General features: G+C 47.2%; 1 protein-coding gene across 2 annotated transcripts; it reads right to left on the reverse strand.

The window, feature by feature from the left end:
- Nucleotides 1-2,106: 2,106 nt before the first annotated feature.
- Nucleotides 2,107-19,835, reverse strand: pde1a (phosphodiesterase 1A, calmodulin-dependent). Of its 2 annotated transcripts, XM_062402222.1 has the most exons (16): nt 19,032-19,831; nt 14,164-14,190; nt 10,236-10,349; nt 9,968-10,150; nt 8,966-9,032; nt 8,319-8,435; nt 7,619-7,759; nt 7,446-7,546; nt 7,075-7,200; nt 6,878-6,979; nt 5,965-6,085; nt 5,666-5,747; nt 5,083-5,203; nt 3,055-3,239; nt 2,543-2,734; nt 2,107-2,456 (listed from the first exon to the last, which is right to left on the reverse strand). In XM_062402222.1, exons 1-16 carry the CDS (start codon nt 19,463-19,465, stop codon nt 2,404-2,406), a joined length of 2,166 nt encoding a protein of 721 aa, XP_062258206.1. In that variant the 5' UTR covers nt 19,466-19,831; the 3' UTR covers nt 2,107-2,403. The 2 variants fall into 2 exon arrangements, with proteins under 2 accessions (XP_062258206.1, XP_062258207.1); XM_062402223.1 differs by lacking the exons at nt 2,107-2,456; nt 2,543-2,734; nt 3,055-3,239 and adding an exon at nt 3,246-3,797 and having other exon boundaries at nt 19,032-19,835.
- Between the last annotated feature and the right edge of the window lie 5,475 nt (nt 19,836-25,310).

Here is a 25,310-nt window from a genome sequence, read left to right on the forward strand (position 1 = left end):
TCAAATCACTGATGAATCTCTACTTTTGTGTTTTAGTGGGAGTTCTGGGTCTGGATCCAGCTGAGCCAAGGTTCTGTTGGTTTGCAGTGAAAACACTTTGTTTCATAGTTTGGACTTTTGGACCAATCACAGGAAGTTGAGACAGAATTTAACAATAGAAGAAGAAACAGACGCTGTCTACAAACCAATCAGAGTCAAGTATAGGGAGACTCCGCCCACATAGCTGATCAGAAAAATGTTGCTCTATCACATATAAAATATAGTTTTCATTATTTACTTTATATAGTACAGTAAATACCCCCCCCCCCCCTTTGCTGCTTCATTCTCAGACTGAATCAATCAATCAACACTGAGCTGAGGATTTGAGGCCGGCCTGTGATTGGGCCGCTGCCACTTTCAATTGATTAAGTTGGCGAAGGTGAAGCCGTCGCCAGCTGCTGACACAGGCCTGAGTCGGCTGGCATGGGCTGTCAATCAGAGTTATGGTCTTAATTAGAATGAGTTGGCCTGTTACTCAGGAGGAGGAGCTCAGGAGGAGGAGTTCAGGAGGAGGAGCTCAGGAGGAGGAGCTCAGGAGGAGGAGCTCAGGAGGAGGAGTTCAGGAGTAGGAGCTCAGGAGGAGGAGCTCAGGAGGAGGAACTCAGTCTGTCACGTCAACCACAGACGTTCTGCTGCGTCAGGTGAACATCATTATTAATATTGTGATTAAAATCCAGCTGAATCATTTAAATAGTTTAATTATCAGCTTCAGTCAAACCAGAGTCTCGTGGACACAGAGGTTAGAGAAACAGAGCTCTGGTGGTTTATGGATTTTACATATTAGACATAAAACTGTGATATGACAAAATCACATTAACAGATTCTATAATCGACTTCCTCACACAGGATCTTAAAATGATCCTTAAAATGAAATGTAAAAAAGAACATCTGACAAATTATAATTGTTTAAGTTGATGGTAAAAACATGATTCTTTATCCATAAAGCAAAATGATTGATTCTGACATTGATTCATAAAAATGAGTTTGAAACAAATCATTTAAAACACAAACAACAACACTCAATTTCTTAATAAGATTATTGTTATTTTAGTAATAAAAACCAGGTGTTTAAAATACTCAGATTCTTTATATAAATAATTTTCTTGATTATTTGTTTATTCTGTGATGTTATTCAGAAAAGAAGGAAAAGGGAACAGTGATCAACAATGTGCTGCCCCCTGGTGGTGTTTCCTCCACAGTGCAGCCACTGCATGGGAAACAGGTTTTATTGTTTCTGTTGAAGTTTGATTTATTTTCAGCTTCTGATGTTTATGGTTTATTCTCTGTTGTTTTGCTCAGATCAACAGTTTTATTGTAAAGACTCTTTTTAAAAAGTATGTTGGTGTAGTTATTTTTGCTTTAATGTCATTTCTGTAATTGTATTAAAATTTGAAGGTTTTTATCATTTCAAAATAGTGAAAGTTTCTCATAAATTTTCTCCATCGACTTTTGAGAAAAATCCCCCAAAAAGTCCTGAACCACGTCGAGCAGCTACGAGATCAAACAAGACGTTAACATCGGATTCACAGCAAAACAAATATATTTGTGTTCACAATAATTCTAAGAGTTAAAGAACTACAAATCCCATAAACCATCGCAAATGGTCCCTTTCCAACGACTTCCAGCAACATGGTGCAGCTTCCTTCTTGACTGGAATCTGGGAAATCGTGTTCGCTCTGAGATAAATGAAACGATCAGTGCCCCTCATCATTCCCATGGTAACAGCAAACATGAGGACCTGAGGATTGTGGGTAGTGTAGTGCTTCTCTTCCACACCATATAATACAGACTCGTGGCTTGTTTACCTTCGGATGGTTAAAATATTTGCAGCTGATAATTAAAATCCCTGATGATATTTTACTTGAGGAACCAAACTTTGGATTAACGATGGAGGACGACTCACAGATTCAGATTCAGAAGAACAACATGTGATCACCGAGCTCAGACCAACGAGCAGAACTTCACATGTACAGAATCTATCCGAACACGCGTGTTCAGCTTCAGGACTCAGTCCTTGGAGCATCGCCGCTCGAACAGGAAACACTCAGACGATCTTTGGGTTTCACCTTTTCACCTTTATTTTCATTTCATTACGCTTTGATATTTCCACTTTATTTCACAGACATCGCTCCTCTGAGTCTCTAATAAAACCACAACACGTTACCACATGTTATCTGATGAATCTGTGAGTGGGATGTTTCATGGTCGGTTGTAAACATAAGGTCCGGGGGCCGGGGTCGGGTCCTCGTTCGAGGGCCACTGACTCCGCTCGTTTACACTCGAGTCCGATCTCCTGTCATCACTGCATAGTGCCAGGTGATCTGCAACAGCCAGATATCGTGGCGAGTTTGCCGCAAAGCGTCATCAGACGTTTTCAGGCACCTGGTCGGCGACGCCCTCCTTCTCCTCGCCTGCCCCTGAGAGTGCCACAGCAACAGGTGAGTTCACTGAGAATTAAAGTTCAGGACGTGAGAATTCAAACGTGCGTGTGTCGTGATTGTACCGTTCCAGGTCAGGTGATCTGCAGGCATCTGGTCGGCTGATTGGTCGTCACGTGTTTCATCTGGCGAGTCCTGTGATTGGTCAGCAGTTAGTTCGTCAGGAGGGCTGTGGTTGGGTGATGCTTCAGACTGGACAGCTGAGCCGATGTTAGACTCCGCCTCCTCTTGTTTCTCCTTCTCCCTATTGGCCAGTTCTGTGCACGACAGACACATGAAGATTTTAAATCTATGAATTAAAGGAAACATGACATATAGCTAACGACAGCTAACAGGACAAAGCTACGGAGCAACTGGGTTGCGTTAAGGACACTGGCGCTCTGAGCTAAATGCTAACAACTCTATGCTGCAACTCTAATATCGGGAAGTTTCGTGTGAACCATCTTAGTTTAGCATGCTAACGTTCGCTAATTTGCACTAAAAACAACATACACATAAATACACTCAACAACCGTAAAACATAAGTTAATACACTTTGTGTGTTTGTGTGTGTGTGTGTGTGTGTGTGTGTGTGTACCGTCCACAGACAGCTCTTTCCAGCGGTCCTTGTTGCTGGAGATGACCTCTGAGAGGTGGAGCCTCAGAACCTGAAGGTCGATCGCCGTCAGAGAAAAGTCTGTCTGTCCATCATCCTTGTTTCCATGGCGACTGCTGCTGTGTCTCTGCACCGACTCCACGGTAACAGAACCACTTCCTGTTAGACTGAACCAGAACAGAACCACTTCCTGTTAGACTGAACCAGAACAGAACCACTTCCTGTTAGACTGAACCAGAACAGAGCCACTTCCTGTTAGACTGAACCAGAGCAGAGCCACTTCCTGTTAGACTGAACCAGAACAGAACCACTTCCTGTTAGACTGAACCAGAACAGAGCCACTTCCTGTTAGACTGAACCAGAGCAGAACCACTTCCTGTTAGACTGAACCAGAACAGAACCACTTACTGTTAGACTGAACCAGAACAGAACCACTTCCTGTTAGACTGAACCAGAGCAGAGCCACTTCCTGTTAGACTGAACCAGAGCAGAGCCACTTCCTGTTAGACTGAACCAGAACAGAACCACTTCCTGTTAGACTGAACCAGAACAGAGCCACTTCCTGTTAGACTGAACCAGAGCAGAACCACTTCCTGTTAGACTGAACCAGAGCAGAGACACTTCCTGTTAGACTGAACCAGAACAGAGCCACTTCCTGTTAGACTGAACCAGAACAGAGCCACTTCCTGTTAGACTGAACCAGAGCAGAACCACTTCCTGTTAGACTGAACCAGAGCAGAGACACGAGCTGAAGGTCCAGTGGAGACCATGACTTCATCTTGACCAATTAGATGGCTCGTAAACATGGAACCAGATCTCGTGCAATGTGTAGTTGGATTTCTACGACTTTCAGTGAAAGTTACTGACACACACATTGTATCACTGACACAATGTGTGTCACTGACACAATGTTTGTGGATATCAGGTTTTGTACCTTTAGCTTCTCTTCACACCAGATAGTTTATAATGATGCTGATCTAGTTTCATATCTATTCAAAACTTGAAAGGGAAACCGTCCGGTTCAGAAATGATTGTCAATACCTGACCTTACATACAGTAGTAGCAGTAGTAATAGTAGTAGTAGTGGTAGAAGTAGTACTAGTAGTAGTAACAGTAGTTGTAGTAGTAGTAGTAGTAACAGTAACAGTAGTAGTAGTAACAGTAGTAGTAGTAGTAGTAGTAGAAACAGTAGTAGAAGTAGTAGTACAAATATTAGTAGTAACAGTAGTAGTAGTAGTAGTAGTAGTAGTGGTAGAAGTAGTAGTAGTACTAGTAGTAGTAACAGTAGTAATAGTAGTAGTAGTAACAGTAGTAGTAGCAGTAGTAGTAGTAGTAGTAGCAGCAGTAGTAGTAGTAGTAGTAGTAGTAACAGACTACCAGTAGTAGTAGTAGTAGTAGCAGTAGTAGTAGTAGTAGCAGTAGTAGTAGTAGTAGTAGTAACAGTAGCAGTAGTAGTATTACTAGTAGTAGTAGCAGCAGTAGTAGTAATAACAGCAGTAGTAGTAGTAACAGTAACAGTAGTAGTAGTAACAGTAGTAGCAGTAGTAGTAGTAACAGTGGCAGTAGTAGTAGTACCAGTAGTAGTAGTAACAGTAGTAGTAGTAGTAGTAACAGTAGTTGCAGTAGTAGTAGTAACAGTGGCAGTAGTAGTAGTACCAGTAGTAGTAGTAACAGTAGTAGTAGTAGTAGTAACAGTAGTAGCAGTAGTAGTACTGGTAGAAGTAGTAGTAGTAACAGTAGTAGTAGTAGTAGTAACAGTAGTAGTAGTAGTAGTAACAGTAGTAGTAGTAACAGTAGTAGTAGTAGTAGTACTGGTAGAAGTAGTAGTAGTAACAGTAGTAGTAGTAGTAGTACCAGTAGTAGTAGTAGTAGTAACAGTAGTAGTAGTAACAGTAGTAGTAGTAACAGTAGTAGTAGTACCAGTAGTAGTAGTAGTAGTAACAGTAGTAGTAGTAACAGTAGTAGTAGTAACAGTAGTAGCAGTACCAGTAGTAGTAGTAGTATTAGTACCTGGACCTCCTGTTCCCACTCTCTCTGGCCTTCCTATCCTCTTCTATCAAAGGTCCAATCACCTTCTCGGTGGTGTCGATCAGAACAGTGAAGGTCGGCTCCACGATGAAATCGATGAAACCTTGAACCGGACAGAGATGAACAGACATGAAAGAAGAAAGACAATGTTACTGAGGTCAGGAACCAGTGGGTGGAGGTGAAGCAGCTGGAAGATGAAGAGGAGGAGACGACAGGGAGTCGGGCTGAATCACAAGAGGAGTTCACAGCTGACAGATGAGGCTCGACGCAGTAAGTGATGAGAAATACGAATAGAGAGGAAGTTCCCACAGTGGAGTTTACCATGGGAGTTTTAAACTATCATTTAATGGTAGATGACCTCATGTAGAAGTGTCCATCATCAACCACAGTGAGCGACGCTGACCCAACGTGGGTTGTTACGTGTGTGAAGGTCACTTTGTGTTTGTTTGATTCACTCGAGAGTTTATGAAACACGTCTTAAAACATGTGGACAATAAGTCCAACGATATTTTGTCCTAAAGGTCACGTTGGGGTCGAGCTGCCTCTGGCCGGTTCAGGCTCTTACCGATCTGCGATTGGGCGATCATGGTAGCTTTACGGTCACAGAGAGGAGAGAAGGGCAGGCCCAGATCCACCTCCTTATCTCCCTGGAACAGAAACAAGGGGTTAGGATTTCTCTCACATCAAAGCAGATTAGCATCGTCTAGTTCAGTGACTTTAAATTAAGATGCATCTCCACTTCCTCCTCCTGCAGACAAATGAAGCCTGAAGAGGCAGGGCTTATGACTTATACTGCAGCCAGCCACCAGGTGGCGATATTTCGACTTCACTTTAGGAATCTGCATGTGTGTGTTGTGCACACACCTGTAGAAAGAACTCCTCCATCAGACTGTGGGTCCAGCGGTGGTGCAGCGGCCAGGCTTTGGCCGGATGACTGATGTCAGCAGCGTGAAGCATCAGAGACAAAGCCTTCACTTTGTCGATGCTGAGTGAGAAAGAACAAGTTCAAAAGAGTGTAATGGGATGAAATGAGAGAAACACACACACACACACACACAGACACACACACACACTCACACACATTCTCTCCTGTCTGAAAGGTTTTTGTTTAGCATGTCGATCACGTGGTTCTCCAGGCAGCAGCAGAGCACCATGACAGCTTCCCCCAAAACCTCATCCAAGCGTGGGTTTGGAGCGTGACAGCTGCCCCCCCCCCCCCCCCCCCGGGGACCCCCACAGGGACTCAGAGACCAGTCTGGTCCAGCAGCCTTCAGAACCTTATGTTGGACCAGAACACCAAACTCCCACTGCTGGTCAGATGGACGAGCTTCCCACAGTCTGTCTCCACTGGCCCACACAGCGCAGGCCTCAGAGCCTCAGAACATGTACTCTGAATACTTTTAATATTAGTGTTGAAGCATCATGTAAAGAACATGTACTCTGAATACTTTTAATATTAGTGTTGAAGCATCATGTAAAGAACATGTACTCTGAATACTTTTAATATTAATGTTGAAGCATCATGTAAAGAACATGTACTCTGAATACTTTTAATATTAATGTTGAAGCATCATGTAAAGAGCTCTGGATTAGAGTTGTGAACAAAATCTGTTTCATAACGATAATGAACGTGTCTTTCTCCAATCATCTGTAACGACTTGAAACAAACAAAACAGGGAATACATGAAAGTGTTTAAACTGAAACATGGGACGAGAGATGGGAGAGAAACTTGAGGGAAGCAGATAAGAGGTCAAAGGTCACGTCAGCAGTACTGACCTGTCAGTCTGGCTCAGGGTGTTCCTCATGGTCTTGATCTGCTGGAAGTGACAGGACATGTCTGTGGACATCACCATCTCTATGACCAGAGACCTCAGCTCCCTGTCAACCATCAGCAGTGATCGGTCACCCGTGCCGTTAGTGATAACTCATCAGTGTGTGTGTGTGTGTCTGTGTGTGTCTGTGTGTGAGACCACCTCCAGTCGTCCTTGTTCAGGTTGATCAGGATGTTCATGTCCTCTTCTGCCATCAGCCTGTAGGCGGCGCTGATGTGATGGTTCTCCAGCACCGACCTGTCGTTGTAAAAAATCGCCACCTCCGACCTGACACACACACACACACACACACACACACACACACACACACACACATACACACACACACAACATTTAAAAAAACATTTCCAGTAATCTCAGTCCATCCTTCCATTCTCTCGACTCATGTGATGGATTCAAACTTGATGAGTTTGTTGATGAACCTAGAAAAGCTTTCGATTTACTGCACCTGCTGTTACCACAACATCTGTCTTCAATAACAACCATTCTAACAGAGTCTGTGCTCGTGTCACCTGGTGTGGATGTGGAAGTTGTTGGTTGTTCCTGTGTGTTCGAAGTCGTGAATCGCTGCAGCGAAAACCATCGCGAGGATCTCCAGCTCACTGAGCCAGTGCTGCAGACACACACATCAAGTGTGTTAGTTCAGGATAAGGCAAGTGTGTATGTGTGTGTGTGTGTGTGTTACCATCAGTCCAGTGTGCAGCATCAGGAAGTGAGCGGTCTGAGTGACATCAGCGGCGTGGATCAGGTTGTGGTAGGGGTTCTTGTGTTTGCTGTAGCCGTTCTCCAGAGCTTCCACAAACTGCACCAGAGCCTGCACAGGGATCTGAACACAGAAGTTCAGGTAGTACAAGTACTACAGGTGATACAAGTACTACAGGTGATACAAGTACTACTGGTGGTAAAGGTAGTAGAGGTGATATAAGTACTACAAGGTGGTAAAGGAAGTACAGGGGATATGAGTATTACATGTGGTAAAGGTAGTACAGGTGATATAAGTACTACAGGTGGTGAAGGTAGTACAGGTGATATAAGTACTACAGGTGGTGAAGGTAGTACAGGTGATATAAGTACTACAGGTGGTTTAGGTAGTACAGGTGATATAAGTACTACAGGTGGTGAAGGTAGTACCAAGGTAGCAGTTTCCCACCAGCTCTCCGAGTTAGCTACCTTAGCTAACCTAGCTGTCTCCTGTGACAGATCTCGTAAAGCTGCGGACCATCGAGGGCTATCAGAGGTTTGCTGTGATTGGTTCCCCACAGTTCTGATTATTTCACTCATCATGTGTCTGGTCTAACATAACAAACGCCTGATGGACACATTAACGTGGTAAAACGCTGGATTGTCATTGGACGGGGCCTTGAGTGACATGAAGTTGTTTGTACCCTGAACCTGTTGATGAGGTCGTAGCGGGTCAGCAGGTCGTACACGATGAACTTGAGGGCGTGGTCTCCTGTGGCCTCGTGGAAGGAAAACACATCAAACGACCACTGGTCCACTTCCTGGAAAACAACCAATAAAATGCCAGCGTCTCATTGGCTGAATAAAGTCTGACATGACACAGAGCAGTTAAAAAAAGCAGCTGATTCAGTGTAATGTTGTATATCTGCCAGGAGAGGGCAGTGTGGTGTTAGTTTACACTGAAGCTGCTCAACCAATTAAATGATGGTTCAATATGTTAATTAGGTCATAATGACAGTTCAAGTGTAATGACACACCTCCCCCTTTCGTCTTTATCTCCTTGTTTCCTTCACTACCTATTTTCTTTCCTTCTTCACTTCCTTCATTTCTTCCTCCTCCCTCTTTCCTTAACACTTCTCTTTCTTCTTTGCCTCCTCGTTCATGTAAATCCCTACTTCCTTCTTTCCTTTCCTAGCTCTTCATTTCCTTTATTAAGTCGTCCTCTTTCGTTCTCTGCATCCTCCTTAAATGAATAATTGTTTCTACTTCCAATTATGTCAGTTATGTCACTTCCTGACAATTGTGATGTCACTTCCTGCTCATGAGACAGCAGAAGTAAAACAGTTTTTACCTTCAGAGCTGTCAAAGCCGTGGGCGGGTAGGTGAGACCGGCCATGTTGGACGTCCGTCTGTACATCCTGATGTCACACACACACACACACACACACACACACACACACACACACACACACAAAGACAAGGGTAAAAATACCATGCACAGACCCCCACATACGTGCAGTTGCGTGCATGTAAACACTGTTCACACGCAGACACCCCCCACCCCCCCCCCCCCCCCGCCCTCGTCCACAGTTGGGGACCAGGATGGATTGTTTGTTGCCGCGGTAACAGAGCTCATATTGTTTGATCCATGCGTCATTAAGCTGCAGCAGATGAACTGATATCGTTCTATCGCTGTGAGTCATCTACACGCTAACGACACTGGACCTCAGCTTCCTCCACACGACCTCGTTCTCCGGCTCGCTCCACCGCTAACATGGTTACACCTCGTGGGCGACCTCGTGATGACATCTGCTCGACCGGATGTTTTCAACAAGTTGATGTTTTGAACCGATCGAACATTATAATCATTTAACTCAACGCGTTTATTCTTGTAAGTGGCCAAAAGTATGTGGAGGCTTGAACAACAGTTCTGTTCATATTCTCATGGTCAATGACTTGAAATGTCACCTTAATGTTTTACTTCTGGGAGAAGTGGAAAAGTTTGTTAACCAATAAAAGTGGAGAGTGATTGGCTGAATAAACGATCAGGTCATTCAGTGTCACTCAAGCCGAGCGGCAGATAAGAACGTCACATGGTTTCTCTTCTGGTTTTTGATTGACACTTTTTAAATTGCATCATTTTGCTGCCCTGTTATCTTTAATACTCCAAACTGCTAATGTTCACACAACAGCAGTGGAAGGAGACGATGATACATATTCATCAAATGTTCTGATAATTTGATTAAAATTTGAAATGTCTTATCCCACTAAGTCCTTTCTTAATGTTCTCTCTTAAAAAAGACTAAATCCTTGCTGCTGGTTTGAGTCATGAGCTGACATGAGATCAGTTTACCTCTCTACAAAGATCCCGGCCTGCACCGCGTGGACGATGCTCCTGAACCTCGGCTTCTCCTCAGGTCGACGCTTGGCCACGCCCATCTTCCTGGTGAAGGTGCAAGCCAGCCAGTCACGTACCTCGCTGGGCACTGACTCCGCCTGCAGGTCGCTGAGCTCGTCCTCGGTGTCCAACAGACGCCTGCAGGACAGAGAGACTCGTCAGTTAGTCACAGACAGGAGGACGGGATGGACATTTATTTTCTACACCTGCTTCCACGTCCTACTTGGTCTCATCGGTGTAGACAGCGTCCAACATGGCCGCAGCGAGCTCCAGGTTCCTGCGCAGCTCCTGCAGGTCCACGACGCCGCGGTCCATCTGCTCCAGGACCCCCTTTAGCCTGACAGCACAAACACACACGAGTCTACTTATTAGCATACACTCCATAAGAGGACACACAACACACTGCCGTGATATAACAAGAGCAATTCACAAAGTAGAATTCCACCTGAAATATGAATGACAATGGTAAGTGGCTCATGAATGAGAACTATTGATTCTCTGGATCTAGTTCATGATGATGATGATGAGCGTGGAAGATGGTTTCCCTCTCACATGGAACACAGAGAAGACAGTTTGTTGTGATGTTGAAGCAGTGAGGGATGATGGGAGTTGTAGTCCTCTTCCTTCAGTGTTGATGGTTCAGACGTCTCCTCCTCTCAGAACTGGTTCAATCCGGTAACAACACAGACTGAATCAGCTTCACATGAGAGATCAGTGTCTCTGAGTCCAGCTGTTCTCTGAAGACCTCAGATCCAGATGTTCAACGACTACAATCCTTCACCCTCCTTCGATATAGAGTTAAAAACCACCAAGTTTTAAAAAATGCGACTTCAAACTGGATAAAGAGACACACCACCGACACAAAGAGGACATGACCCCCCCGACAGGTGACCACATGAAACGCACCTCAGCTTCCAGGTCGGGTGGATTTGAACATGGTGAAGCTACAGATTAGAACGTGTCTCCAACGAGAGCAGCAGGCGTCGGGCTTCATGCACCTGCTGACTGACAGCCCCCCCCCCCCCCCCCCCCCCCACGTTCTCTGCTCCCACACAGCTGCTGTCCCGTTCACGCCACACAACCAGAACATGGAAATCTGCTTCCTCCAGATGGACACATGTCACCCGGCCTCCTGTCAATCACCAGAGTCTCCCTCCTGCAGGTCCAGCCGAGCTGAACCACATCTCACAGAGGACCTGTTCAAACCTGGTATCAAACATCCGTCCTCAGAGATAGACGGCGACGCAAATGGACAGTGTTAAGTTTGTCCGTTCACATCTGGTATTAAAATGTCTCCTGAACCGTGGGATGTCACTTCAGAGACCACAGAGAGAGACAGAGACAGACAGAGACGTCAGGGTGGATGAATGAATACCAACCTTTGAGAGGATCAAGAACTCATTATGGTCCCATTGAGGACAGAGTTGTGCGTTCGGACCAGAACCTCCTGGACTCAGATCTTCAGAGTCATGTTATGTCTCCTCACAGCCCCTTGTTGTGTGGACACTGTCCCTCTTTAAAGAAACGTCCCACCAGCTTAGAGCTGTTCCACTTTCAGTGAATCTCTGTCACTGAATTGGTTTGATCCTAAAGTGAAGAATTCAAAACCTGATGAGTCTCAGACCAGTTCTGAACTTTCTTTCTCTTTTATCTCTAATCACACTAATGGAGGATTATTCTGAACACGCACATGAATGAATTCATGTTCGTGTTCAGAATAATGATTCTGAGAACGAGGACGATTTGTCTCAACGTCTTTTGTCCTGAACGGTAGATTCAACTTTATCCTCCAGCTCCTCTACGATGTGGATCTGGTCTCAAACGGTTTAAAGACGACAAACAGAAGTGTCCCTCCACGCTGATCCTCCAGAAAGTAGATCTCAACATGTCCAGATCCCAGAGACATGTGCTCACCTGCCCCCCCCCCCCCCCCCCCACAGGGTCCTGCTCCATACAGGACGGAGGGAGGACGGATGTTTACTGCTGCTGCAGGACACAGGGACACTGAGCAGAGGAGACGACTGCTGGGACACAGGGACACTGGACAGAGGAGACGACTGGTGGGACACAGGGACACTGGACAGAGGAGACTACTGGTGGGACACAGGGACACTGGACAGAGGAGACGACTGGTGGGACACAGGGACACTGGACAGAGGAGACGACTGCTGGGACACAGGGACGCTGGACAGAGGAGACGACTGGTGGGACACAGGGACGCTGGACAGAGGAGACGACTGCTGGGACACAGGGACACTGGACAGAGGAGACGACTGGTGGGACACAGGGACACTGGACAGAGGAGACGACTGCTGGGACACAGGGACACTGGACAGAGGAGACGACTGGTGGGACACAGGGACACTGGACAGAGGAGACGACTGCTGGGACACAGGGACACTGAGCAGAGGAGACGACTGCTGGGACACAGGGACACTGGACAGAGGAGACGACTGCTGGGACACAGGGACACTGGACAGAGGAGACGACTGCTGGGACACAGGGACACTGGACAGAGGAGACGACTGGTGGGACACAGGGACACTGGACAGAGGAGACGACTGCTGGGACACAGGGACACTGGACAGAGGAGACTACTGGTGGGACACAGGGACACTGGACAGTGGAGACGACTGCTGGGACACAGGGACACTGGACAGAGGAGACGACTGGTGGGACACAGGGACACTGGACAGAGGAGACGACTGGTGGGACACAGGGACACTGGACAGAGGAGACGACTGCTGGGACGCAGGGACACTGGACAGAGGAGACGACTGGTGGGACACAGGGACACTGGACAGAGGAGACGACTGCTGGGACGCAGGGACACTGGACAGAGGAGACGACTGCTGGGACACAGGGACACTGGACAGAGGAGACGACTGGTGGGACACAGGGACACTGGACAGAGGAGACGACTGCTGGGACACAGGGACACTGGACAGAGGAGACGACTGCTGGGACACAGGGACACTGGACAGAGGAGACGACTGCTGGGACACAGGGACACTGGACAGAGGAGACGACTGCTGGGACACAGGGACACTGGACAGAGGACATAAAGACGCTGCTGCAGCCAGGCATCCTGCCATCGTCATAGCAACCAAGCATCGTCTCGTAAACTGGATGAAATCTGTTTCAGTTGCCATGGTTACAGCTGGAGTCAGAATGGCCGAAGACGGGGGGGACGGGGGGGACGGGGGGGACGGGGGGGGGGGGGTTTAATGATCCAAGACGGCAGAGATTCAGGCTTTTAATTTCCATTAGAATTCCCAGAGCCTCAGTTATTACTTTACTGGTTTGGTAGTTGTTCACAGGGGAAATGTAACTAAGTACATTTACTCAACTACCTTCTGAGTTACTTGTACTTAAGTACTTCCAGTTTCTGCTGCTTTGTACCTTCTCTCCACTACATTAAAGAGGGAGTGTTGTACTTTTCACTCCATTACTTCTGTACGCTCCTCAGCTCCTCCTCCTCCTCCTCCTCCTCCTCCTCCTCCTCCTCAGCTCCTTCTCCTCCTCAGCTCCTCCTCCTCCTCCTCCTCCTCCTCCTCCTCCTCCTGAGCTCCTGTAAATACAGTGTAAATCCAGGAGCAGCACGAACAGCAGAGGATCCTCTGCTCATCTCTGCCATTGATGTAAACATGATCACGTGACCTCTGCAGCAGAGGTAACAGGTCCCCCCCCCCCCCGGCTGCTCCACCTCTCTCCTGAACCACGAGGAGGATCTGATGCTGAACAAGTCTGAGTTGTTCAGCTGTGAAACAAACTCTGGTGTCAGTGAGTCCGTCCACGAGTCTGTCAGTGGCTCGGTCAGTGGCTCGGTCAGTGGCTCGGTCAGTGGCTCGGTCAGTGGCTCGGTCAGTGGCTCGGTCAGTGGCTCGGTCAGTGGCTGAACGATGAAACAGTATCAAGACTCCTGTAACTGAGCAACAACTTACTTGTGAGTCTACAGTCAGACAGTCAGTTAACACAATGTGGAAATGAGTGTGTGAATAAAAATAGAGACAGAAACAAGGGACAGGTGGAGACAGACAGAAGGACAGGTGTGTGTAGGAGTGAGAGCCTCTTCACTCGTCTGCTTCAGACTGAGAACTTCCTATGTGTGTGTGTGTGTGCGTGCGTGTGTGTGTGTGTGTGTGTCTTACCTCTGTGAGGTACTTTTGTATTTCTGCCTGTAAACAAAAAAAAATATCAGAGTCAGTCAAATGAACAAATCACATGATGCCGCTCATCACACACAGATCACTTTATGAAGCTACCATGTGACCGTGTGTGTGTGTGGTTTCATTTGCGTGTGTGTGTGTGTTTGTGTGTGTGTCCCAGGATGTCTTTACTGAATACCAGTTTATTTCAGGGCTTTGAGAACATGCTAGTGACTGACTGCTGCACCTCAGTCATGATAAACACAGATCCAGAGTCAGTGAGACCTGAGCCTTGTGTGGATTTATCTTTATTTCCATAAACCAACATAAAACCACTAAACTGCATAGATGAACAAACTACCACCAGAGCTCTGGAATCTTCTCCAGTGACGCAGTGATGGTCTGCTGAGTGTTCACCGGAGCTTCTAACTCATTCAGCTTACTTAGAAAGCTGTCAGTCCGTGTCCCATCTGCCAACACGGAGGGGGCGGCTTTCATAACCTATAGAGCAGCCGGCCACCAGGGAGCGTTTTGGCTCCACTCGTGGGAGCCATCATGTTTATGTATGAACATCTGTGTGGAGGGTGAAGCAGGAGAGGAGGATCACACCTCCCTCCACCGCCAGCATCTACAGATCCCACAGTGCCAACAGGGGAAATAACAAATCCAACAAAGAACAGGATTCATTAGGTGTTAAGATGATGCTTAATGTCCACACGTTGTGTTGCTGTGAGGTTCATTACTGCTATGTGTAACAAACACACATTAAAGTCAATGTCAACACAACACAGGAGTTAATAATCCATAGTCTTTGCTTGCGGCCCTTAGAAGAAGCCCTGCAGGGGGCGAACCTGAGCTCCACTCAAACACTGCAACTCCACATCAGGCATCTGAACACTTCATCTGGTCTGAAGTTAGCCAATCAGAGCTCTGGGATCTGACCCCGGCAGCGAATCATAGCTGTGGCACGTGTGAGCTCTGAGATCCAGCATCGTGCTCCTCCTCCAGAGAAGAGGAGGCTGGAGCGTGCTCCTCCTCCAGAGAAGAGGAGGCTGCATCGTGCTCCTCCTCCAGAGAAGAGGAGGCTGCCTCGTGCTCCTCCTTCAGAGAAGAGGAGGCTGCATCGTGCTCCTCCTCCAGAGAAGAGGAGGCTGGAGCGTGCTCCTCCTCCAAGGAAGAGGAGGCTGCATCGTGCTCCTCCTCCAGAGAAGAGGAGGCTGCATCGTGCTCCTCCTCCAGAGAAGAGGAGGCTGCATCGTGCTCCTCCTCCAGAGAAGAGGAGGCTGCATCGTGCTCCTCCTCCAGAGAAGAGGAGGCTGGAGCGTGCTCCTCCTCCAAGGAAGAGGAGGCTGCATCGTGCTCCTCCTCCAGAGAAGAGGAGGCTGCATCGTGCTCCTCCTCCAGAGAAGAGGAGGCTGCATCGTGCTCCTCCTCCAGAGAAGAGGAGGCTGCATCGTGCTCCTCCTCCAGAGAAGAGGAGGCTGCATCGTGCTCCTCCTCCAGAGAAGAGGAGGCTGCATCGTGCTCCTCCTCCAGAGAAGAGGAGGCTGCATCGTGCTCCTCCTCCAGAGAAGAGGAGGCTGCATCGTGCTCCTCCTTCAGAGAAGAGGAGGCTGGAGCGTGCTCCTCCTCCAGAGAAGAGGAGGCTGCATCGTGCTCCTCCTCCAGAGAAGAGGAGGCTGGAGCGTGCTCCTCCTCCAGAGAAGAGGAGGCTGCATCGTGCTCCTCTTCCAGAGAAGAGGAGGCTGGAGCGTGCTCCTCCTCCAGAGAAGAGGAGGCTGCATCGTGCTCCTCTTCCAGAGAAGAGGAGGCTGGAGCGTGCTCCTCCTCCAGAGAAGAGGAGGCTGCATCGTGCTCCTCCTCCAAGGAAGAGGAGGCTGCATCGTGCTCCTCCTCCAGAGAAGAGGAGGCTGCAGCGGTGACAGGTGAGGAGGAGCTGGTTTGAAGGAGTCACCTCACGTTCACCTCCCACTCTTTCTCTGTGGAATATGAACTATTCTCAGAAGCTTCTCAGTGGGACTCTTGTTGCGATGCAGCTCCACAGGGGGCCTCACGCTGTTCTAGAAGTTAACTCCATCCACACGCCCACGTGCCGGCCGAGCGGCCCGGAGGACGAGCAGAGCGTCATTAATATGAGACCGTGTGATACACACACACACACACACACACACACACACACACACACACACACACACTGGTTTCCACAGTGTTTCATTTTAATACATTTTCAGGTGACTGGACATATTAATAACTCGGTGACTTGAGTTGTGTATTTATTAAAGAAGCTGGAGCGTTTCAGAGCCGATATCTTTTCTATTTTCTGCTTCAGAAAACACTCAACACCCCCCCCCCCCCCAGCCTATAAATCAATAAGTGAATTTTATTAAATACTTATCATAACAGGTTAAAACATAAAGGAACAGAATATTACAGCTGTCCCGCCCCTTTTCTCTTTTTCATTTTCTTCATCAGAGTTTGATGCATCAAAATACTGTAACCATGGAAACTAGAGGTGATGGAAAAAAGGCTTGTTTGTTCCCCCCCCCCCCCCCCCCCGATCATCACAGACGTTTACTGTTGATCAGAAGATTACAGATCATGTATTTCATCACGGAACTAAAACCATCAATCTGGACATGAAGACACACAACACACACACACACACACACTCAACACACACAACACACACACACAGACAAACACACTCACACACACACAATGTGAAGCTGCTCATTTCGTGATGAGAATGACGAGTCCACTTCTGTTGTTGATTCTTTTTGCTTCACTTTTCGTTAATTCAGATCAAACTTCTACAGAATAATGAACTCAGTCAGTTTTCTGAGCGGCTCCTCTCGAGGCTTCTGACGTTGTTCACCAGACGAGCTTGTTGTTGTGCCTCAGCTGCCACATTTCTTCAGGGGAGACAGATTTGATGCTACAATAATTTGATATTGGAACATGAACAGAATGTGGGGACCCTCTCCCAAGAAGTTCAATAGATGCTGCGTGAAACACAAATATGATATTTGTTTAATAACTCTGAGCGGAGTTGATTTTCTGCTTGTTGTACTGAGCAGCTTCACTTCATCACCAGGAATATTACATCTTGAGCATTCAACATTGAACTTTGTACGATGGATCTTCTCTGGAAAAAGAATAAACTTGATCTTAAACTGAGTCATGAAATCAAAACAAAGAAGCTGTGGTATCAGATGTGAGAGCAGGTCGGACCTCAGTTAGTTCTGTTCAGCTCCTTTTCAGCGTTTTCATTCGTACACCTTCAGTGTGTGTCTCTCGTTGAATCTCTTCTGACGGATGACACATCCACGAGCCAGTGTTATTACAGGATGTGGAATCAGACACTTCTCTTGGCGTCCACTTCCTCGACCAACACGTCAACTCCTGCTGGTGAACTCGTTTTTTTTCTGATCTCGTTCTGTTTCCAACTAGTTTCTAAAACAAGATGCTGTATATCAAGTTTAAACAGAGGAAGAGCCGGCACGAACTGTGTGAGAGAGCTTCTATTCACTGCTGATGAGAGCAACATTCATTAAATATGTCTTATTTAGTTATGAGATGATAACATGTGCAAAGTTAAACTCAACATTTACGTTAAATGTAACTTTCAGCCTCATGCTTCTTTACAAATCGACTTAATTACAAGCAGAGATTGTTTTAATGATGAAAGTGCTCGTTATTTGTATTATGCTGCTAAATTGTGAACCTATCTGTGAGCACCATGAACCAGTGGGAGCTTCTGGAACCAGAGAGATTGAGACGTACAGGCTGAGATCCACCTCAGCAGCCAGACGTGGATCTTCTCTTCTCTTCCCTTTCAGGAGAGTGGGCTCACCACGTTGTGTTCGAGTCCCACTCATAGTCTGTGAACACTCTGAATCTACTGTGCGTGAGAGTGAGCTGTGTTCACGTGCACTTCCACCACATAGATTAAATAAAGTCTGTGGGAAACACTCATTTCATGTCAAAAAATGTAATAAATACGAACTGGATTTTCAAAGTGTCATATCACAAAAAGACAAACGACCGATCGATAGAAGAAGAAGCTGTGTTGTGTTTCATCCTCTGTTGACACAGATCCAATATTTAATATCTCATAACTCATCAGAAAAACTTTGATTATGTCTTTTATAAATGTGCAGCCGTAGAATAATAAGAAGCATAATCATATAATAACAGATTAAACAAAACAACTGTTTATATGTTAATGATGTTAAAAAATGCTAATCATTCAGTCCTCAGACAGGGTCATGCTAGCTGTTTCCCTCTGTTTCCAGTCTTTGTGCTAAGCTAACCAGCTCCAGTTTGCAGCTTCATACGTCAGTCGACTTTAATCTCACATTGATCTGCAGGACGCAAACATCTGCTCTGCACGCCCTGCCTCCATCTCTCTCTCTCTCTCTCTCTCTCTCTCTCTCTCTCTCTCTCTCTCTCTCTCTCTCTCTCCTAATCTCTCTATCTTTGCTGCATCGCAACGCTCTGTCGTTGCCATGGCAACAAAGGAGGAGAACAAAAAGACCTGCTGCTTTTCTTTTTTTGATTCTGTCGTTCGGACAGATGTTGTGTTTCCTGCTGCGACGCTCGCTTGTTAGCTCCTGAGGTAAAACATCTGGCAGACAGACGTGTCATCACACACACCCCTCTCTCTCTCTCATGCTCAGTAATGTTGCACGCCCACGGACTTCTGTCACTCATCTTCAGTCCATGCCATGATCACCACGGCAACTGTGCCACCATGCCGTCCCCGTCCCCGTCGGGTCGATTCCAGATCGAACACTGATGGATCCTTGCAGCGCATCACTAATTATTAATAGAGACATGACATCATCAGCCAGCTGACTGTGTTTACTCACATTCCTCTCAGTCGAATCAGAACCTGGTTGTTAAGGTTCTGCTCCACAGCATCCACAAAGTCCTGCACCTCCTCGATCTGCTGCTGAACCTCCTCTGTCTGCTGCTGCTGCACCTCTAACTCCTGCACCTGTTCTGTGTGCTGCTGTTCAGTCTGGAGCATCTCCTCAGTCTGCGCCTCCTCCTCCTCTTCAGTTTGCTGCAGCTCCTCAACCTTCTGCTCCTCCTCCCTCTGCTCCTTTTCACTCTGCTGCATATCCACATTCTCCTTGTCCTCCTTTACCACTTCACTCTGTTGCATCTTGTCCTGCTTTTGCTGCATCTCCTCCTCCTGCTGCACCTCCTCCTGCACCTTGTATTGCTCCTGTTGCACCTCCCCTTCACATGGCACTTCCTGCTGCTCGGGCAGCTGCGCCTCCTCCGCCTCCTCGTTCATCTCGCGCTGGGTGAGGAGCAGTTGGAGGTGCAGGAGGTGTCGTGGTAGAGTCTCTGAGGAGCGTCCGGACGTCTCTCACTCCGACTCGCTCCTGAAAACAGAGACGCCGATTTCGCCCATTTGGGGTTCGATGAAACTTCCCCCAACTTCCTGTGATGTCACCTGTCGCCACGGCCAATCACCAACACTGACCTCTGACACGACCCGCCTGCGGAGGGGAGTGGTTAAAGGTCACCGGACAAGGTGCAGGTCACAAGTCAACAAAGTGATCAACTGACTTCCTCCGGCGCCGCGGCAACAAGATGATCCAGATGAATGTCCCTCAGCATCGCCGTGGCAACGCACAGAGGAAGTCAACCAGCAATAAAGACAGGATGGAGAGAGAGGGAGAGAGAGGGTGGAGAGAGAGGGAGAGAGAGGAGAGAGAGAGAGGGAGAGAGAGGGTGGAGAGAGAGGGAGAGAGAGGGTGGAGAGAGAGGGAGAGAGAGGAGAGAGAGAGGGAGAGAGAGGAGAGAGAGGGAGAGAGAGGGTGGAGAGAGAGGGAGAGAGAGGGTGGAGAGAGAGGGAGAGAGAGTGAGAGAGAGGAGAGAGAGGGAGGAGAGAGAGAGAGAGGGAGGAGAGAGAGAGAGAGAAGGAGGAGAGAGAGAAGCAGAGAGGGAGGAGAGAGAGAGAGGGAGGAGAGGGAGAGAGAGAGAAAGCGAGGGAGGAGAGAGAGAGTGAGGGAGGAGAGGGAGATGGAGAGAGAGAGAAAGAGGAGAGAGAGGGGGAGAGGGGAGAGAGAGAGAGAGAGAGAGGGAGATGGAGAGAGAGAGAGAGAGAAAGAGGAGAGAGAGGGGGAGAGGGGAGAGAGAGAGAGAGAGAGAGAGAGAGAGAGACGAGAGAGAACATCGCAGAGCGTTTCCGTGGTAACTCAACACCGGTTGCTAAGAGTGATGGAATCCTGACTCCGCCCCCTCCCAGTTTCAAACACACAACTTTAGTGTCGACTCAGACACCAGCAGCAGGAGTGTGTGTGGGTTCTACACAATGATGATGTCACGGTCCTGAGAATGAGAGTCACCTCTTCAGTCAAGAGCAGGTCCAGTCAGAGGCAGGACCTGCTGGCGCCCTCTAGAGGCCGTGGTGGTCAGTTCAGCCCCAACGTGTCAGACAGAAACACACTCATTTCACACTGGTGTGTATCACATCACGTGTGTGCTGCTGTTGTGTGTCTGCTGACAACTCTGATGTGGAGTCGGTGAGTACAAGGCCTCAGCACCTCAAGCAGAACACAACACGAGTGTGAACCTGAAAAATAAAACTTAATCATTTGTTTCCCATGAATTATTCAGACTATTACACACATACACACACAGAGCAGGGCAGACTGACCTAACACACACACACACACACACACACTCATCATCTGTGGTTACCCTGTCCTCCTACAAGAAGACATGGGACGAGTCACTTTGAACAGAAACAAGAAGACAACACACGTGTTTGTGTTTGTGGTTACGTTTGATTCCAGATGTGAAGCTACAATAACTGAGATGTTCCCCCCAGCTGGACACAGAGAAGACAAGCCCTCAGGTCCTCATGCATCCAGGGGGACACAACAGGTCCATGTAAACAAAGCATGGGGGCATGACGTGTGTGTGGGTGTGTGGGTGTGTGTGTGTGTGTGTGTGGGTGTGTGTGTCAGTGTGTCGTCTGTATTTTGTGACCAATCAACCAGTGACCTCATGTATAGTTCTCTTTATAATTATCTCTATAAAGAGAAGTGGAGAATAGGGAGTGATTTCAGACACAACTCAGTGTGTCCCTCTCACACACATACACATTCACACAAAGACACACACACACACACACGCACACTCCCTCTGGAGGCCCCTGTTGGGATAATGATGTTAATTAAAATCGTTGTTATGTTGTTCCTGGACGTTTCTGATCAATGTTGAAACTTTTAATTTATTTTCTAAAGATATGACTCACAGAACATTAGACACAGACCCTGGATCAGAGGGGTTCACACAGATCCTGGATCAGAGGGCTTCACACAGATCCTGGATCGGAGGGGTTCACACAGACCCTGGATCGGAGGGGTTCACACAGATCCTGGATCAGAGGGGTTCACACAGACCCTGGATCGGAGGGGTTCACACAGATCCTGGATCAGAGGGGTTCACACAGACCCTGGATCGGAGGGGTTCACACAGATCCTGGATCAGAGGGGTTCACACGGATCCTGGATCAGAGGGGTTCACACAGACCCTGGATCGGAGGGGTTCACACAGACCCTGGATCAGAGGGGTTCACACGGATCCTGGATCGGAGGGGTTCACACGGATCCTGGATCGGAGGGGTTCACACAGATCCTGGATCGGAGGGGTTCACACAGACCCTGGATCAGAGGGGTTCACACAGACCCTGGATCAGAGGGGTTCACACAGATCCTGGATCAGAGGGCTTCACACAGATCCTGGATCGGAGGGGTTCACACAGACCCTGGATCGGAGGGGTTCACACAGATCCTGGATCGGAGGGGTTCACACAGACCCTGGATCGGAGGGGTTCACACAGACCCTGGATCAGAGGGGTTCACACGGATCCTGGATCGGAGGGGTTCACACAGACCCTGGATCGGAGGGGTTCACACAGATCCTGGATCAGAGGGGTTCACATGGATCCTGGATCAGAGGGGTTCACACAGATCCTGGATCGGAGGGGTTCACACGGATCCTGGATCAGAGGGGTTCACACAGATCCTGGATCGGAGGGGTTCACACAGACCCTGGATCAGAGGGGTTCACACGGATCCTGGATCAGAGGGGTTCACACGGATCCTGGATCAGAGGGGTTCACACAGACCCTGGATCAGAGGGGTTCACACAGATCCTGGATCAGAGGGGTTCACACAGACCCTGGATCAGAGGGGTTCACACAGACCCTGGATCAGAGGGGTTCACACAGATCCTGGATCAGAGGGGTTCACACAGACCCTGGATCAGAGGGGTTCACACAGATCCTGGATCAGAGGGGTTCACACAGACCCTGGATCAGAGGGGTTCACACAGATCCTGGATCAGAGGGGTTCACACAGACCCTGGATCAGAGGGGTTCACACAGACCCTGGATCAGAGGGGTTCACACAGATCCTGGATCAGAGGGGTTCACACAGACCCTGGATCAGAGGGGTTCACACAGACCCTGGATCAGAGGGGTTCACACAGATCCTGGATCAGAGGGGTTCACACAGACCCTGGATCAGAGGGGTTCACACAGATCCTGGATCAGAGGGGTTCACACAGACCCTGGATCAGAGGGGTTCACACAGATCCTGGATCAGAGGGGTTCACACAGACCCTGGATCAGAGGGGTTCACACAGACCCTGGATCAGAGGGGTTCACACAGACCCTGGATCAGAGGGGTTCACACAGACCCTGGATCAGAGGGGTTCACACAGATCCTGGATCAGAGGGGTTCACACAGATTCTTGTTGTGTTCACTTGTTCTCATGTCTTTGTAGATTTTGATCAGAGGACGAGCTCCAATCTAAATTCCACGATTCAGCATAAATATTCATGTTTGAAGTTTTGACTCTTAAGTCTCTTACCCGGTCTTCACAGTGCCGTGATTGGCAGGTCCACGGACACGCCCCTCTATGCTGCACCTGCTCCTGATTGGGTGCTGCAGCCAGATCACTGATTTGATTGGCTGCAAAGTGTCACCTATTGGAGAGAGAGGACGAGTTAGACTTTAAAAAAAGGTAAGCCACGCCTCCTCCGTGTCAGCAGACGGGTTTCCAGTTTAATACAGATGTTGAACAGATGTTTGTCTTTTCAGGTCGTTCTTATCTCACTGAAGTTCAACCGTTCTGATCAGTTTGGTTTTAATTTGTTATTTAATGAAATAAAATGGGCAGGGACGTGATGATTGACAGCGGAGACTGACTCCTGATTGGTTGAGCACATCTACGGGTGTGACCTTGTTAGCATTGGAGCAAGATGGCCGCCTTCACATGTGATATCGTGGCTTCATTACTGGATAGTGAGAGATAATGAAATGAGTCTGAGGGTTGAATGATTAAATTAAAACTTCCAACGTATTTTTTGAACCACTTTTCCTTGAACACACTTGTTTACACGGGTGTGTTGTGTCCCCCTGGATGCACGAGGACCTGAGGGTTTGTCTTCTCTGTGTCCAGCTGGTGATCATATCAATAACACAGTGAGTTAAAGGAAAGTTTCTGCAAATAAAAGTGATTATTGTTCCTCTGAACACAACCTGCTGAGTCGTTTCACTCCTCCTACTCCTCTGAGGCTGTTCCTTCACAAACTGCCCCCCCCCCCCCAAAAAAAAAAAAAAAAAACTGCAAAAGACGTCAGGCCTAAAATTAGATGAAGCTTGAAAAGGGGAAATGAAATCGCTCTGAGCAGAAACTGAGCCGGATCGAGACCAGGACATGGAAAACTGCTCCAAGTATTTAACTTGTAGATTTTACTTCTATTTTTCATGTTTTGAAAAGATTCCAATAAATATGATCAGATGATAAATTTGTTTTATAAACAGAACTACGTTACGTCTTGTTTATGTTTGGTCTATAAAGGTACAGTTGATAATTAAGACTTTTTTTGATTTGGTTTCAACTGCTTCTTTTAGAGCAGAAGAGACTTAGACCCTGATCTATTATAGAATACAGAAGAAATAAAACACCATTAAAGGCTGAACAGTCGAGAACAGAGCAGACGTTCTGATCATCAAACAGACGAGTGAAACCAAAACCTGGAGTTTGGACAGAATGAAGACAGACGTCAAAGAAATAATCAAAAAGCTGAGAAGGAGATGAGACACATTCAAATTGTGTTCATGAGTGTGTTAGTGTCTCACTGTCCATGTGTCTCCATGTTGTGCAGCACCGCAGCTCTCGTGCTCGTAAACAAACCCTCATGACAACATACAGGCCGTCTGATTGGCCGGTGGACCAACTAACTGTTTAATGGTTCTTCATAATCAGCATCGACACTGAAGAGACAATTAAAGATGACCGCGTAGGCGACTGGAGGAGTGTGTGTGTGTGTGTGTGTCTGTGTGTTTCATTAATATTCAGCCCCTTTGTTTTTCAAAAGGCTTTTGAGCAGCAAGTGGACAAACCGGAGCAGAGCTGAGAGACGTGTTTGTTTTTTAAATCTCCATCAGACGGACGCTGAACAAAAATCACGGCTTCGCTTGTTTTATGACAAACTAGAAAAATCATTCAGTTCTAAGTTCTAGTTTCTGTCTCAGCTGATTTCAACTGAAACATTTAATCTACTTTTTATTCACGAAAATCCTGAATCTGTAAATATGCAAATATTTGTTATCTTAAATTTGTATTGTTATTGATAAGATGCATATTGTGCTGTGATTGGCTCTGCACTCGTTGTGATGTCATGCAGATACAGAACCTTCACGTGTGAAACTGAAGCTGAGCACAGACCAACTTTAGTCTTAGCAGGTGAAATGAAATAAACATAAATCATTGTAGTGATTATTTTTATAATGACGTTCCAACATCCCATAATCACTCTTTCAGATTTTAAGATTATTTTGTAAATGTCTAAAGTTTGACCCAAGTATTTGATTTTGATTCATTTTACCGGACATCACTTCAGATACAGATTGTTGTTCTGGACTAAATACAAAATTAAATATCAAAACTACAACAGAATTAGTTGATGGTTACACATTACATGATCAAACACAATAATAACAACAATAAGAGCATGAATGACAACATCAGAAAACAAACTGAGCTGAACCCATCATGTTGAGTTCTCTGTCCTCCTGACCTGTCTCTGTCTGAACTGTTGACTCCTCACGTGG

This window comes from Platichthys flesus, chromosome 13 (genome assembly GCF_949316205.1).
Source record: "Platichthys flesus chromosome 13, fPlaFle2.1, whole genome shotgun sequence".
Lineage (NCBI taxonomy): Eukaryota > Metazoa > Chordata > Actinopteri > Pleuronectiformes > Pleuronectidae > Platichthys > Platichthys flesus.